At 47.5% G+C, this 16,031-nt stretch overlaps 2 protein-coding genes across 8 annotated transcripts; one reads left to right on the top strand and one right to left on the bottom strand.

Annotated features, from left to right (window-relative positions):
• Positions 1-446: 446 nt before the first annotated feature.
• Positions 447-15,722, bottom strand: LOC128139410 (uncharacterized). Of its 7 annotated transcripts, none has more exons than XM_052781711.1 (4): positions 14,125-14,795; positions 13,143-13,334; positions 12,878-12,973; positions 447-1,391 (listed from the first exon to the last, which is right to left on the bottom strand). In XM_052781711.1, the coding sequence occupies exons 1-4, from the start codon at positions 14,365-14,367 to the stop codon at positions 1,284-1,286; spliced, it is 639 nt and encodes a 212-aa protein (XP_052637671.1). In that variant the 5' UTR covers positions 14,368-14,795; the 3' UTR covers positions 447-1,283. The 7 variants fall into 7 exon arrangements, with proteins under 7 accessions (XP_052637671.1, XP_052637674.1, XP_052637669.1 ...); XM_052781714.1 differs by lacking the exon at positions 447-1,391 and adding an exon at positions 3,469-3,576; XM_052781709.1 differs by lacking the exon at positions 447-1,391 and adding an exon at positions 14,976-15,722 and having other exon boundaries at positions 9,168-12,973; positions 14,125-14,310.
• Positions 2,048-6,751, top strand: EEF1A1 (eukaryotic translation elongation factor 1 alpha 1). The gene is made up of 8 exons (XM_052781707.1): positions 2,048-2,164; positions 2,971-3,163; positions 4,092-4,271; positions 4,409-4,705; positions 4,973-5,123; positions 5,323-5,579; positions 5,798-6,032; positions 6,349-6,751. The coding sequence occupies exons 2-8, from the start codon at positions 3,020-3,022 to the stop codon at positions 6,471-6,473; spliced, it is 1,389 nt and encodes a 462-aa protein (XP_052637667.1). The 5' UTR covers positions 2,048-2,164; positions 2,971-3,019; the 3' UTR covers positions 6,474-6,751.
• Positions 15,723-16,031: the final 309 nt, after the last annotated feature.

Genomic DNA, 16,031 nt, shown 5'->3' on the forward strand with positions numbered 1-16,031 from the left:
AGGCACAAGTCATTGACTACATTTGGAAAGTGTTAAACTACCTTTTTATGAGAATGGATACTTTGACAGATCAGTCCATTAAAAATACCCCCTACTGAGATACACATTTTAGAAGCTAACTTCAAACCATCCTGAATAATAAAGCTTTTTAGCTGTGTTTACAAACTGTCTTTGCTTTATAGGAGACCCGAGAAGTGCTGCTCAGCTTTCGTACCAAGTATCACCCTTTGGTCCTCAACCCGAGCCACTAAGTCAATTTATGGTAATGCGTTTCCATTTCCAGAAAGTGATCCAGCTCCCTTTTCCTGCCCTTCTATTATTGTGTCTTCATATGCAGTGTCTTCACTAATAACTGCCCCCAAATGCTAGTTTTGAGGAAAGCTGAACCACCTCTAGCTTCTCCCCTGCCCCTGCCACTAATCTCTGCTAAAAACATAGGAGGGGAAGAGAAAGAACTTGATGACTTTATTCCTTTCTTAAAAATCAGTGAGTTTAACAATAAACAAGCCTTTTTGCAGGTTTTATTCTGAAACTGGGTTTTTGTGTAAAAGGTATATTCTAAACTCAGCATCTTCTCTAACGTGACATCTCTCAAATCACCTTTTTTTTTTTTTTTTTAATTTTGCATGTGAAAAAATACCAGATATTGTGGAAACACTTCAGTTCTATATCAGTCCATGAAATATGGAGTTTACAGCCCTTTACAGTAGTGAATTTGTGATGCTGGGTGTATCTCAGCTAGAGAAACTTGGAGTCAAGTGAATGAGTAGATGCATGAGATGGTGGGGTTTGGGGTTTTGTTGTTGTTGTTTGGTTTTTTGACCAAGAAGCTATTTCCATGCTTTACAACTGCAATCTGAAGAGCATACCAACAAATGAATGGGATTATAGTTGCCTATATGTAAGTAACTGTTTCTAACACAGGCACATAATGTACCTGAAGAAAATGGAGCATGTAGCTTTGTTTCCTTTGCAGATCATTTTAAAAGAACAAACACAGAGATTTGTTCAGCTTCTCAGCTTAATTTCACTTGAATAGGTATACGAGATATTGAATAGTTGGTGGATTTTCTTACATCGGTTAGGAGCGAGTAAACCAGAGAACAATCCACGGGAATCATGAGGGCTTTTGTTTCTGATGTTGTGAGCTGTTCTGTGACTCCTCGTTGCCGTGTTTTCAAAAATAATTTGCTAGGGCTGCCAGTTTTCTCGTGTGAAAATACAGCATGGGGGCACTTCTTGCAGTTTGGGTTTCTTACACAGAAGCCGTGTATCCTAAATGCTTAAGTGATTCTCTTCAACACCTTTGCACCTCGCTGCGTCTTCGCTTCAGGTGCGTCCGCCTTGATTGGTATTTTTGTGCCCAAGTTTTCCAAGTCAACTTTTGTTCTCTGACGGAAAGAAAGAAAAAACTTGTGGGTTTGGGGTTTTGTTTTTTTTAAAAAAGCCCAAACGCTGCTGTTACTTTTTCTGATGTAATAAGCATCCTGAAATTCCTGCTCTCCCCCGCCTCCTTCCCCACCTCTCTTTCTGGGGGACCCGACTCGGGGGGGGGTCCTTCCATTCCGTAGCCTCAAGCACGAGTCACCGTCACTCCCCGGTCGCGTTCTTTGGTGTCCCTAACGAGAAACTCCATTAATTGGCCTGGGACGATTCCCCAGGGCCTTTCTTTAGCCGCTGCACCGGGCCATGATACAACGCGTGACGCTTTCTCCTCACACCCGTCACCACCCGCCCCACAGCCCCCAGGAGGGGCCGGGGTTCCCCCCCCCCGCGCCTTTCGGTGCTGCTCCGCTCCACCTCAGGGAAGGTGGCCTGCTCCCGCCGGTCCCACCCGGCCGCTGATCGGTCCTCCGCGCTGGGAGGGCTCGCCTCCGCTCCACCGGCCCCCGCTAGCCGCCCCTGACCGCTCTCCGTTCCACGGGGGGACGGCTGGGGGGGGGGGGGTCCCGCTCCCGGTCGCCGCCTCAGGGAGGGGGGGGCGGGGAGCGCCCTTTGCCCGCGCGGCCGTCAGGGCGGGGCTGCGGGGGCGTGTCGGCGGGGCCGCCGGGAGTGGTGACGTGTCCCTTAGGCCCCGCCTCCCCGTGGGCCAGGCTATATAAGGGGCGGCGTTCACGCCGTCGGTCTTTTTCGCTACGGGTTTGCAGCCGACGCCGTCTCGCAGGTGAGGCGCGTCCGCGCGGGGCAGGCCGGGGCCGGGAAGAGGGGCCGGGCCGGGGGCACCGCGCACCCGGGGGGGGCTTGGGGGGGGGCCGGGGGAAGGAGGAGGAGGAGGAGCGGGGCGGGAGAGAGAGGGAGAGAAAGCGCACGCCGGGGAGATGGCGGCGCATCGTCCTCCTCCATCCCACACGGTCCTCGCTGTGGCCGGGGAGCGGCGTGGGCACGCCGGCGCGGTGCGGGGGGAGCCCCTGCCGCGTGTGTGTGTGTGGGGGGGCGGTGGGGCCGGGACGCGCGGTGCGTGGCGGGTGGGGGTGGGGGTGTGGAACGGAGCACGAGTTATTTAAAAAAAAAAAAAAAAAAAAATGGCCGCTCGGCTTTCCTGCCTGCCGCCAGTTCCACAAAATGGAGGACGCGGCGGCCCGGGCGGGGTGAGTCACACAAAGGAGCGGGCCGGCCCCGCCCTCCGCGCTGCCCGTCAGCCCCGCCGGGCCCGCCGACCCGCTCCCCGGCCGCCGCCGGTAACTCGAGCCCGCAGGCGGCGGCGGGGCGATGCGGGGAGGGGGCGACCCGAGGGGCGGGAGGGCGGGCGGGCGGCGGGGGCCCCCGGCCGGCGCCCGCCCGCCCGCTTCGCCCCTCCCTTCCCTTCCCCTGCCCTGCCGGCGGGGCGGGGCCGGGGCCTCCATCCCGGCCGGGCCGCCATGGCCGCCGGGTTCCCGCCGAGCGGCGCGGGGGAGGGCGATCGCTCCGGGAGGCGTAACCCGTGGGGGTTTTATTTATTTATTTATTTGTTTTTTCTGGGGAAACTTCCAGGTGTCGATTCTCTTTTTACCGAGAGAAAGAACTTGACTAAGATCCGAAAATGGGAAAGGAGAAGACCCACATCAACATCGTCGTCATCGGCCACGTCGATTCTGGCAAGTCCACCACCACCGGCCACCTCATCTACAAGTGCGGTGGCATCGACAAGAGGACCATCGAGAAGTTCGAGAAGGAAGCTGCTGAGGTGCGTGGGCCGGTGACGTCCCGCAAAATTCCTTCAGGCGGGAACGCGTAAAGAGAGACGGAGTTGCGATACTGAAGTTGCAAACCGTTTTGCGGCCAGAGGGAGGCGGTTTGGTCGCAGCTGCCCCAGTAGCCGAACAAGGGCGCGAGTGTTGCGTGGCCACGGGGCGGCCGTCAGGCTGCAGTTGTCCCCGTGGTTGAACAAGCGCCAAAGCGTTGAATCCGCCATTACGTTAGTTGGCGAAGCTCAAGCTGGGAAGCACGGAGCGAGGGGGGGGGGGGGGGGAAGTAGTCTAAAGCTACATCTGCGTAATTACGCCTGGAATCGTATCTTAAGTGGAGTTCCCAGCTGCAGTCTTTGCTTACATGTAGCCGAGGATAACATTAAAGAAGTTGCTCTGATAAGGTTTACTTCTGAAAATGAGAAGGCTATGGATTTTGGTGTTTGAGCCTATAGAAAGTCTCACTGAGCATAGTTTTTCTGTGTAATAACAGCATAGGTCTTAATAAGCACATCGCAGAATGAAATGTAGCGAATGTTGGGCTGAGTGGCAGTTAAAATGTTGATTATCGCAGGGATTGCATTAGTAAGAGAACTTAAATTTGTAGAGGACACTTGATAGTAGGGCTTAGGCTCAAGAGATCTCTCGTAAAGATGTGTTAGGGCAATTAACAAGCTGTCAAGAGGGCTAAACTGTCAACAGGTTAAATAACAGAAAACATTTGGCATTTCTCACTAGTAGTGCCAAGTGTATCTTGTTGCTTGTTTTACGAGCAGCAACATTTTTCAGCATTAAACCACTTGCTATTCTTGGATTTTGCTCTTTACCCAGTCTGTGATTCTGCTGAACTAACTGCAAATACCTATCATTCTTTTAAAAAAAAAAAAAAGGTGGGGAAAAACTGCACTTCTTTTTTTTAATCCATAGATGGGCAAAGGTTCTTTCAAATACGCCTGGGTCTTGGACAAGCTGAAAGCTGAGCGTGAGCGTGGTATTACTATTGATATTTCCCTGTGGAAATTTGAAACAAGCAAATACTACGTCACCATCATTGATGCTCCTGGACACAGAGACTTTATTAAGAACATGATTACTGGAACTTCTCAGGTATGTAAATAGAACTAAGGATTTGGGGAGTTCAAGCAGGTTGTTCCTTGGTTGGTTGGGGGGGGAGGGGTTCCCATAATACCTTGGCACATGTGCAAGCATTACAATGAGGGTTTTTTTTTTCTTTCTTTTCAAAGGCTGATTGTGCTGTCCTGATTGTTGCTGCTGGTGTTGGTGAGTTCGAGGCTGGTATTTCCAAGAACGGGCAGACCCGTGAGCATGCCCTTCTGGCCTACACTCTAGGTGTAAAACAACTGATTGTTGGTGTCAACAAGATGGATTCCACTGAGCCACCTTACAGCCAGAAGAGATATGAAGAGATTGTCAAAGAAGTCAGCACTTACATCAAGAAAATTGGCTACAACCCAGACACTGTAGCTTTTGTGCCAATTTCTGGTTGGAACGGAGACAACATGTTGGAGCCTAGCTCTAACGTAGGTTTGACATTCGTTTACATTAAGCAATGAAACTAGGAGGATTATTGAGATAAATTATGCAATAGTAAAATGCACATGTTTTTTTAATAGTTATGTTTGGAAGTGTCGAGGTCAAAAGTGAAATCCCAGCCCTTCACAAACTGTTACTCTGCAATAGCGTACCGTGATAATGCTAAAATAAGCCACTTGGTCTTTTCTAGCCTTGTGCTACTACAATCGGCAGATGGTTTATGCCTCGGCTTATTTATTTTTTTTTTTTTCCAGATGCCCTGGTTCAAGGGATGGAAGGTTACCCGAAAGGATGGCAATGCCAGTGGAACCACCCTCCTTGAAGCTTTGGACTGTATCCTGCCACCGACTCGTCCAACTGACAAACCTCTGCGTCTGCCTCTTCAAGATGTCTACAAAATTGGCGGTATGTGTTCTCTGTAACGCTTCTTGCTTGCCAGCAACAGGTAGTGCGTGGGACAGAAATACAGTTGTTTGCCTGAGAGCTGTTTTTTTAAAGTGGAGAATGTAGAATACTTGCCTCAAGTGTTTTGGTTTTTTTTTTTTTTTCCTGTAAGGGCATGTATTCATTGAGCTGAATTGCTAATGTTGCTTTCCCTTTGTAGGCATTGGTACTGTACCAGTTGGCCGTGTGGAAACTGGTGTTCTGAAGCCAGGGATGGTGGTTACTTTTGCCCCTGTCAACGTTACAACTGAAGTAAAATCTGTTGAGATGCACCACGAAGCCCTGAGCGAAGCTCTGCCTGGTGATAACGTTGGCTTCAATGTTAAGAACGTGTCTGTGAAAGATGTTCGCCGTGGCAACGTTGCTGGTGACAGCAAGAACGATCCTCCAATGGAAGCTGCTGGCTTCACTGCACAGGTAATTTTTGCAGCTGTTCGAAGGTGTTTGAAACGTAGCTGTGGGTTGTGAAATACTAGTCTTGTTCGTTCTTATTAGTAGGCTAAGCTATAAAGTGACGTAGACTTGTGTTCTGAGATGCGATTTGCTTCAAGCAAATACGTGAAAGCCCTGGCTGTGTAAGACACATCAGTGTTCAGAATTATCCCAGTTTTAACTTAGCTTTCGTGGTTTTCTAGGTTATTATCCTGAACCACCCTGGCCAAATTAGCGCTGGTTATGCCCCTGTGCTGGATTGCCATACCGCTCACATTGCGTGCAAATTTGCTGAGCTCAAAGAGAAGATTGATCGTCGTTCCGGCAAGAAGCTGGAGGATGGCCCCAAATTCCTGAAATCTGGAGATGCTGCCATCGTTGATATGATCCCTGGCAAACCCATGTGTGTTGAGAGCTTCTCTGATTATCCTCCTCTCGGTAAGGCATCTCCTAAAATGTGTTAATGCTGAGCTCTGGAAAAGACACTCCTTGATTTCTAGTATGGGGACGTAGTGTGTTCTGTAAGTCACTATTAAAAGCTGTGGCTTGATTAGAAACTCTTGAAGTGGAACCAAAACTTCAGCGCTACAGGGGTACCATCTAGGTAATGATGTGTCTGTCCCAGCCTCATGCAGTTCACTCTCCTAGAGCGGTGTTTGCCCACTTAGCCCAAGTTGCCTCTTGCTGCTGTGCGGATGACGCTTGCGGGTATGTAGCCCTAGACAAAAGTCATAAAACATGCTCTTGTTTTCAGGTCGTTTTGCTGTGCGTGACATGAGACAGACGGTTGCTGTTGGTGTCATCAAGGCAGTTGACAAGAAGGCTGGTGGAGCTGGCAAGGTCACAAAGTCTGCCCAGAAGGCCCAGAAGGCTAAATGAAAATTCTGTACATCAGCTGCCACCTCGGTCTTAATCAGTGGTGGAAGAACGGTCTCAGAACTGTTTGTCTCAATTGGCCATTTAAGTTTAATAGTAAAAGACTGGTTAATGATTACAATGCATCGTAAAAGCTTCAGAAGGAAAGGAATGTTTGTGGACCATTTGTTTCGTGGCAGTTTAAGTTATTAGTCTTCAAAATCGATAAATTTTTTAAAATGGAAACTTGACCAAAAATCTGTCACAGAATTTGAGACCATTAAAACAAAAGTTCAATGCTACGTCTCTGTGTTCTTTGGGTTAACGTTAAGTTCATAGAAAAGCCGCTATACAGCCCTGGTGGGATCAGAAAGGATGAATGTTACTTGAGGGTGTTTAGAAACCGCAAAGCAAATACTCAAGATTTGTTGTTTCTGAAGAGTAGAGTGAAATTCAGCTGCAGGATTAGTTTTAACTGATCTAAGCCTTAAAAAAAATTTACTTCTATGGTGCTTTCTTCTTTAAAGATAGTTTCTAGATTGGATAGCACAAATAACAGGTAACAGTTTTGGTATTTTGGTGCATTCTGTGATGCACTGAGTAAGCCAAGAAAACTTTATATCGGGGGAAAAAGAAATTGTGTAAACAAAAACACATTTAACCTTGAAAAAGCATAAACAAAAGAATCAAGTGTTCAGTTTCCCTTAAGTGTCATACACATTTTTTTTTGTAATTGCTAGCAGAAACATGTTTTTCTGGGGAACTGATTAACTGTTGTGTAGATCTTTCAAGATGAAACACTTATATCTAAATGTTTTCTAATATATAGTAAGACATTCAATAGCTAAGTTTCAAAAACAAATTTTGTTTAGAAGGATGCTTTGATGCTTGTTGGGCAATCTCTGAATGACCCACCATTACAGCTGCTTGCTCAGTTTTTATTTCAAGAACAAAGCTTGGGAGAGAAACTGGCAGGTGTTTCCACTGAGTTTTCAACAGGATGGTGTTTAGGCACCTGTCCTGCTTGATGGTTTTGAATTTTTGAACTTTGGGTCAAGGATGTTTTTAGGATGCCTGCTTGGACAACGTACTGGTGCGTTTCCCAGAGCGATGCGATCAATGCGCACTGCTATGTCGGCACCAAATGACATGGCAGGACCATATACTTGCTCCCTTTTTAACAATGGGGTTGAAGATTCGGTTCAAACAGTCGGCTGAAGTGGAACTGGGTAACTAGTCCAAAAGATTACTATTGACTCCTAGATAAATAATCCAAGAAAAACATTTTGGGCTATAAGAAATACCAGCTGTAATAAATGGGGATTGCAGAACAAAAGTCTTGCTTTGAATTGGTTAAATGGAGACAAGCAGTTAATGGATAATCGGATCTGGCTTGCATAATGATGCAGCTGTTTTACTAACCTTTAACATTATTTCCCCACAGTATCCCCACATCAGTTCAAAAAGAATTCAGTATCTTTGAAGGATTATTGTTCCATGACACCAGTATGTTTGTTCTGTCTGTAACAGCTATATTCTCTTGTTTGTTTTCCTTTCCTTCTTCAGCTATGTGCTTGCTCTGCAGGAACTTGTAACATATCTGTACTGCTTGGATATGCCTGGATAATCCTGAACTGCTATTATTTTCATGCTGTTTGTTTGCTTTGGTTGGATCTTTTCTCCTTTTCTGCTCACCTTCTGTGTCTTAACTACAGTAAAACCTTGGAGCATTACACACCATGTTTGAAGGTACAGATGTACTGAGTACAGCGGAAGCGAGGGCTAGAGCGCTTCAGTCTCTGTAGAAGACTACGGAATTCAGTAAAGGAATCTCCTCGTGATTCTTAAATTCTACTGCTAAAGGTTTGTTAGTTATCCCCAAGGCAACAGGAAGTACATAACTTTAAAGTTGAGGCAGGTGTACTGTTGCCATAATAAAGCTATAAAGTATCTTGCAGATCTTGGCATGCTGTTCCGTTAAACTGCTGACTTTTTTCCAAGAGACTTTGGCCAAACTGGTTCAGCAACGGGCAAAGTTCTAATCTGGATGAAAAGGAAAATGGCTTTGGTGCAGACGGCGTTTTCGGCGCAGCGCTCTGCCTGTTAGATTTCTTGCATGTTCCCGTGGAGGTGCAGGATGTTTGGTTTGGCTGGCTGCGGTCTGGATATGCAGTATCCAGTCTGCAGGCAGTTCCTCTGTCCTCTTCGCACAGTGCTGTCTTCAGCTGGGTGTACTTGCTCCGTTACAGTTTGGAAATTACCTTGTAATAAGCAACTGATACAAACTGAAGCCTTAAGGCAAAATAAGGTTTGAAATAGCATTAGGCGTTTGAAGTGTCTCTGATCCTAACAAGCGGACGCTGAAGGAAGGGCAGCAACTGAAGGCAGGCAGTGTGGCTCTTGTTTCAAGAGGCCATTTCCTTCTGATCAGCTGGGCGTACATCAGAAAAACCGCACAGCCTGGCGGCTGAAAAAGCCGCCTGGGAGGATGTTTCGTGTTAAAACGGCCCAGCCGATGGGGCACGAGAGTCAGAGTCGTAGTTCCGGGCCTCTAGGAGAAAAACGCTGAAGCCTTAGAGGAACAGCACTATCTGTTGCAGCTAACATGTTTACGTTGTACGCAGTAAAAAACAAATAGATACTTGGGAATGCTCTGCCTGCAATACTAGCAATTGCTTTCAAGTATTTAAAACCTCAATTTTACACAAATTCTGGGGGTTTCTTTCTTTTTTTACTATTGTAGACCAGTTTTGCTTTCTATGCACTAATGCAATGCCATCTCGGTTCTTTTATTAATCTTTGACTACCTGGGGAAATTGTTAGACTTTTGTAAACAAAACTTGGGAATAAAACTACTTTGGTCAAACTTTTAATAAACGTTAATAGTTGGAGAACTGTATTTGTCTTCTGACTGCTTATTTCTTTAAGCAACTTTTACAGCTGTCCTTAACTCTTTCCATACTGTCCTGCAATGCTGGTGATGTTTATACAGAAGTGTGAAAGCAGACTGCTGTGGTGACGTAGCTAGCTACGAAGGCAGAAAACGGGCTAGAATACTAAATTTTTTTAACCTTTTTTGAGTTTTACTGCTGAAGGTGGCAGTGGGGAGCTGGAAGATTGAAACGCAATTCCCTTTCTAGTTGATGATGCATGCTTTGGAAGTCTGGAGGGCTTTTAGTCCACAGAAATATTCCAAAAATGCATGCGGCGAGGTATTTGGGGACTCGGATACAGCAAAGCCTGGTCTGCGTAGGGAAATGGAGCAGCAGAGTTGTAGCAGCTGTAGCTGAGTAACTTCTTGCTCAGTTTTGTTTCCCTAGGTGAATGTTTTAGGCTGGCATAAAATGGGCTCTGCTCAGGCTACTACCCCAAGGTATTTTAATTATTGTATCTCAAACCAGCTTGTGCAAGGCTAGTAACTGGAATAGTTACTTTTACTGAAATTGCAGGTGAAAGACTAATTCAGGTTCTGATTGGAGCTGGCTCAATGTATGTCAAAAGGTATTGACAGACTGAGTCAAATAACTGATTATTTCTCAATGCATATTTTCAATTTTAAATCTGGCCAAGACAAAACCATGCAGAAACAAATCAAGCTTTGTACTGTAGCGGGATATCCTTTTCCTCAGCAGTGCTAAATAATTCAACATCTGTTTAAGAACAGCATAAATTCAGTCTGGATCACAAAGCACAACCCCAGACATGCAACATCCATTTTTGCCGGTCCCTGAAGTGGTCGTGTGTAGGAGCCTTACTTGCTGTGAAGGATGGAGGCTGACCCTGCCTTACTTATTTTTAAAGCCTCTTCACTTTGGTGCTGGCTGAGCTTGCCTGTTTTTTCCCCACCTGCTGCCCACGTTTCAGACGAACCGGGATGAGTTTTGCTCTGTGCTTCCTTCAAAACAATGCGGTTCCTTTCCCTTGCCTACCTTTGTGGAGGTGGCTGCAGAACTCCTCGCCAGCTGTTTAACATCCTTTGCGAGGTCTAACTCAGCTTGACTTCTCCCAAGTTCTGTTCATCTGTTTGCTCCTGGATCTAAAAATGCATCTTTTACTGATCAGCTGGTCGTCTTTTTTTTTTTCCCCCAGTCCCTCTATGGTTTGTGCTTCTCTGAGGTCCTGCTCAAAGTGGCTGCTCCACCCAAAGCCTGGTTCTACAAGAGTTTTTCCTTTTGCCTTTCAGTGCAAATTGCAAATTCCTGACAGTATTAGCACCTTTGAGTTTATGATGATCATTTTCAAGTCCTCAGATTCCTCATGTTGCCTGACTGCACCAAAGAGTACTTTCTGTCTAGGAATTCAGCCTTCTGAAATTGCAAATCTTAAACAATAGCCAAACCGTAAGCTAAACAGAAGAATAAACTGTGACCATGGAAAATAACATTGGGCCAAATTATCGTCTCTCCTGCAATGCTCCTACTGCTTACCAAGGGGAAGGCCGAAACTATTTCAGGAGGAAGAAGGGAGCACCCAGGGTGCAAAAGAGCTGAAGGAAAACCTGGCAGATGGCAAAACCACATTGGTTTCCAAGACACAGAAGCTGTGGGGGTTTTAAGCCTTTCTTGAACCCTCTTTAGTCCCTTCAGATTATTTCTGCGTTAAAAATCAATTACATCATTGCCTGCCTTTTTTTAAAATGAGGTTGCTTTCTCTGGCTGCCTATCAGTAATTCTTGAATCCTTTATGTTTCAAGTATTTACACAACATAATTCCAATCTGCTAGCTTCTCTGCGCTGATAAGGTGACAGTTAAACACGTGTTTTCCTCGAAAGCTGCTGGGTGAAGTACGGAGGAAATGTGGAAATAAATGGGAGTGCAATTCTCCTATGGGCCATCTCCGGGCTGCCAAGGAGCCGTGCCTGTGCTTCACAGCTCTGAATTTGTGCAGGCTTTGTTTACTTCTTCCTTTAAAAACACAAACCAATTTGAAGGTAGGTAAGCTTTCAGTGGTGCAGCATCCCTCACGGCCCAAAGGCACGCTTCCAAGGATGCCGCGGTGCTAGGTCTGCCCTCCGTGTGCTGACATAACCTTGCGAGGGCTTTCTCCTGGCTTTTCTGAGCAAAACAGGCCAGAAACCTGGTCGTCCTTCGGCAAGACTATCTGCTAGCTCAGGCCCAGTGCAAACACAAGTCTGTGGGTTAACACGCTCTTTTTTTCATATTACGTAGTCACTGGAAATAACCGGAGCCAGCTCACCCCTAATGCAGAGCCCTGCCTGCCCTGCCGGCAGCACTCGCAGTCGCTTTTTCCCTTTCAGCCCAGTAAAATCTGGATTATTCAACACGAAGGGGAAGAGCCACATTTTCCCACCCCGGGTCCCTGTTCCACAGGGCTCGGGGCAGCCAGGCAGCTGGTGAGGCAGCCGACTCCGAACCCGCACAGTGATGGAAAGGCAAGACAACCTTCCCCTCCAGGAAGGGTTTTATTGCAGGTAGGGCTCTAATTTAAAAGAAAGTTTCAGATTCTGCTTATCTGCAGCCACCTGGGCACCTCTTAAGCAAAACTCCCATTTCTTTCTTTGATACGTGTGTGTATCTATGTATACACACACATAGGTACATGTATTTATTATAACATATATACATGCATACAGAAATTAATAAGGTGCCTACTTTCTCATTTTTTAAATTATTGCAGTTGCCAGACTTCTTAAAAATCCACAGTTCCTGTTCTGAAGCCGGATTCTAAGCTAACTCCTTAGTAGAGTGAACGGCCCCCCCCAAATGACTAAATATTTAGTTATTGTTAATTATTTAGTATTTTTATATATTATTTATATTGTGTTGTTTATTACTATATATTTAGTTACTGTTAGTAAATATTTAGCAAATATTTGGTTTTGTAAGCTGGGCTGTGGTTTCTGCTAACAGGACAGGTATTTTGGAGAAAGAGGTGTAGGCTTGTTTGGTGTTGAGTTGTCTCTGTGTAAAACAAGCCCTTAAATAGCCTTTCCCAGAGGAAAAAAAGAGGAGGTGAATTTAGGTGTAATTATAGGTTTGCTCCTACTTGACTGTTACTTCTAGTAATAATAACTAATATTATGTAGTCTGCTGCTAAAGTGCTTTTCTGGATGGCAATACCCCAATTTTTGGGAGAAGGAGGGCCCGTGCGTGTGTGCACAGGGACCGGGGAAAGGAAAGAGCAACCCCCAACTCCGCTGCAGTTGCTTCCTCGCGAGGGTAATTCCTGCAACTCGTTTCTGGGCTGGAATCCCCGGGGATTTCTGCACACCTGAGGAGAAGTGAGATCACGGCGTGCGACGACGTGACCTCTCTGCATCTGGTCCAGCCGCTTCCAGCTCCTGCCTGACGCCCATCACGGGGCCACCGTCACCGCGCCGGCCCGCGGTCACCCAGCCAAAGTCCCGCGAGGCGCGGCGGGACAAGGACAAAAACCTCGCTGAAGGGGCCAGCTCAGCGGTACTCACCCGCAGCAGCCTTTTCACTCGTGACTCCAAAAATCCCATACGCTTGTGACACAAGCCACCGCCCGGCCACACGCAGCGATTTTCAAGTTCAGCCACCTAAAATCGCGACCGAGGAGACTAGTTACGAGCCGGCTGTCAGCTCCCCTCCCTTCTTGCTGCCCTGCGAGGCCCAGAGTGAGCTCATTTCCCTCCTGGCTCCATGCCTGCTCTTCAGTTAACCACATGAAGCGCCAAGTTGCTTGGAACGAGAACAGCGTGTGCTTACTGGTCCCCAGGGCTGCCTAAAAACCATGTCTCCTGGGGCTTGCGTGGGGAGCTGCAGCTGATGCGAGACGCGGACGCCTTCGCCCATCGCTTCATCCTCCTCCCGTCTCCACCGCAGCACCGGCCTCGGCTGAACCACGTTTCTCCCGTGGTGGCTGTGCAGACCCGCTCCCGCAGCGGGGACGTGCTGGCTCTGTAGGGACACAGATGGGCAATTTGGGACAAAGAGCTGTTCCGAGCCTGTGGGTCACAGCAGAGCACCCCAAGGAGATATCACAGGCTGTCAAAGTATCTAGGATTAAGTCTGCAAAGAAGTTGCAGCCTCCAGTTTTCAGGCTAGAAGATTTACCACTACCGCACTCCTTGGCACAGGGCAGGGGGGGGTCAAGGTCCCGGCACCGCATACGGTGACTACGTGATGGTGACTGGAGCCGGAGAGCCTCCGATGGGACCCCACAGCTCTCTCCCCCCCCTCAAAGTTTACACCTGCAGGGTTAAGCCTACACAGCAGTTCAGAAGGAAAAAAGAGACAAGTTTTGTTCCCCAAAGCATCCCTGTCATTAAGGCAATAGATCAAGAATCAATCCCGTTTCCTCCGCCCTTTTTGTAATCGCAATTGCAAAGCAAGTGTCCCTTCCAGCTGAACGCTCTGGCCACCGCTAACTTTCAGCGCAAGAGGGGAAAGACGCATTTTTCTTTCTCACTAGCCCCATGAAGCCATGGCAAGAGATGGAAACAAACACCTGGAAGGACTCTGAGCACAACAGGCTGTGGTTTGGGGTGGGGGGGAGCATGGAGAGCACCTCCCCAGTGGAAAGGGCAGCTCCCAGGGGACAGCAGATTCCTCCTGCACCCACTAAACGCGATCTTGAGATACCTGTCACCGGCCGGAGGAGCACAACCTGGGGAGGTGCAGGCATCAAAGCTGATAACCGTCCCCCCCCCAGCATCTAAAATGACTGCAAGTGCAAATCATTACTTACCAAAGTGCCAGGGCAATGCTCAACGAGGAGGCACATCCGTGCTTGCAAGGGCCAGCAAAGCGGGGGACTAAAAGGCGAGCCACTCCTGCAACATTCCAGCAGCACCGAGACCATCAAAGATTGGGTGGTGACAGCTTCTAGTGTCTCCTCGCATAAAATGTCTTCCCATTTTTCTCTTGCTCTCATCTTCCAGGCAGAAATAAAGAAAAGGTGAAGAAACTGGGCAGTCCCAAGAAGTACCATATAAAATGAAAACTAGAATAGGAAAGTTGTCCTGAAAAATCTGGTATGAGGTAGAGATCTGAGGAAATTTGGCTTGGGGAAAATAGCTGATCACCAGACCTGTGTTCTGCAGGAGGGAAAAAACCGAGAGACTCACATCGAAACAGGGAACACAAAGACCCATGGTACGTGCAACGAGTTAGGCTAACCTCAGCACGCATCCGACCCTCCCTGCTTGCCCGGTCACAGAGAGGATTACAGGAGGACAAACTGCCATTCATGACCGCACAGCCAAGGAAAAGCAAGCAGACATCCATGTTAAAGGCAGGCTCCTCCGGTTCTGCCCTTCCCATCCTGTCAGCCTTAGCGAGACCCCAGGACCCGTGAGGGTCTATGCTCGCTTTGTCTTCACGTAAAAACAAAACCTTGGGCGTTGTAACAAATCCCCAGTGGAGTTAGAAAGCAGATGTCTGCATCCTACCTGCCCATGCTATTTACAGATTATTTAGCCTTTCTGTGCTCGGTTTTCTTAACAAAACGAGTGATTTCACTTTAAAAGTCATCTCGAACAAGAACTGTTCGACAAGCACAAGATGTTGTGGCAAGCCTTATATGCAGGAAACTAATACCTGAAGAACAGCCAGTCCTCAAACTTGTGCGGGTGCCAGGTTTTCCGTTTCAGCAAATATGGACATCATTAACCGCCGTACGTGAACAGAGGACACCCTGTCTTAACAGGGGAGCTCACCAGAGGCCCAAGACCCGCTTCACGCTGAAATACAGAGAGCAGTTGTTACAAAAGATCTGCTGGAAAGCAATGCATCCATGCGCTTCTGACTTCAATTTCCCCGAGTTAACTAACTCTCTCTCCCCTTTCTAACTCTTAGACCACGGCTGCGCATTATTAAATTGCTAAAAGTAAGAAGAGCAAAAGCCCACCCCTGCTTTTCCTTCGGTGCAGCCCAGCTCAGTGGAATCACTCTTTGATTTACACTGGGGTGCGTGACACCAGAACCAAGGCCTTTGTAGCACAGAAATAAATTCAGCACAGAAAGCTGAGGAAAACGTGTTTGCTTTTGTAGCAGGGTGTGATGGCCTTGCCTTTCAAGACACGCATTGGAAACAAAGTTTTCCTGTGAAGTGACTGCTGACAAGGACCAGGAAACGCAGATCTCAGCCTGCACGATCTGCTTAAAACTGAGAGGATGAAGGTGTCAATAGGGCTTCCTTCCTCCTCTGGAAAAACCTAAGTTTTTACAAACATAGGTACATCCAAACCAAACACAATACAAAGATAATGCAGTGAAGAAAGCATGAAGCTTTCTTGACCAGAAGCTCCACTCCTTTGAATAGGCAGAGGCCCAGGGTTCAGGGCTTCTTTGGGTTCACATCGCTGGAATTTCAAGAGCCCCATACCTAGAGCCTGAGTTTCACTGCAGAAAGCGTAGCTGCCTTCCTTACGCTAAACTTAAGGCTTACAAGGTTGAATTCTTCGAGCCAACAAAGCTTAAAGTAAAATAGGCCACAGACATAAAGGGGCAGATACACGTTAGCGTTTCTGAGCCGTTCTGACATGAACTGACCTACAGATGCCGTCTCTAACGCTGTTCTGTACAAGCCAATAGCTGCTGACAGGGAGATGCTTTCGGGCGGGCAGGTGATGCCCCAAAGAAAGCTGTAAGCTC

The sequence above is a fragment of the Harpia harpyja genome, chromosome 3 (genome assembly GCF_026419915.1).
Source record: "Harpia harpyja isolate bHarHar1 chromosome 3, bHarHar1 primary haplotype, whole genome shotgun sequence".
NCBI classification, from domain to species: domain Eukaryota; kingdom Metazoa; phylum Chordata; class Aves; order Accipitriformes; family Accipitridae; genus Harpia; species Harpia harpyja.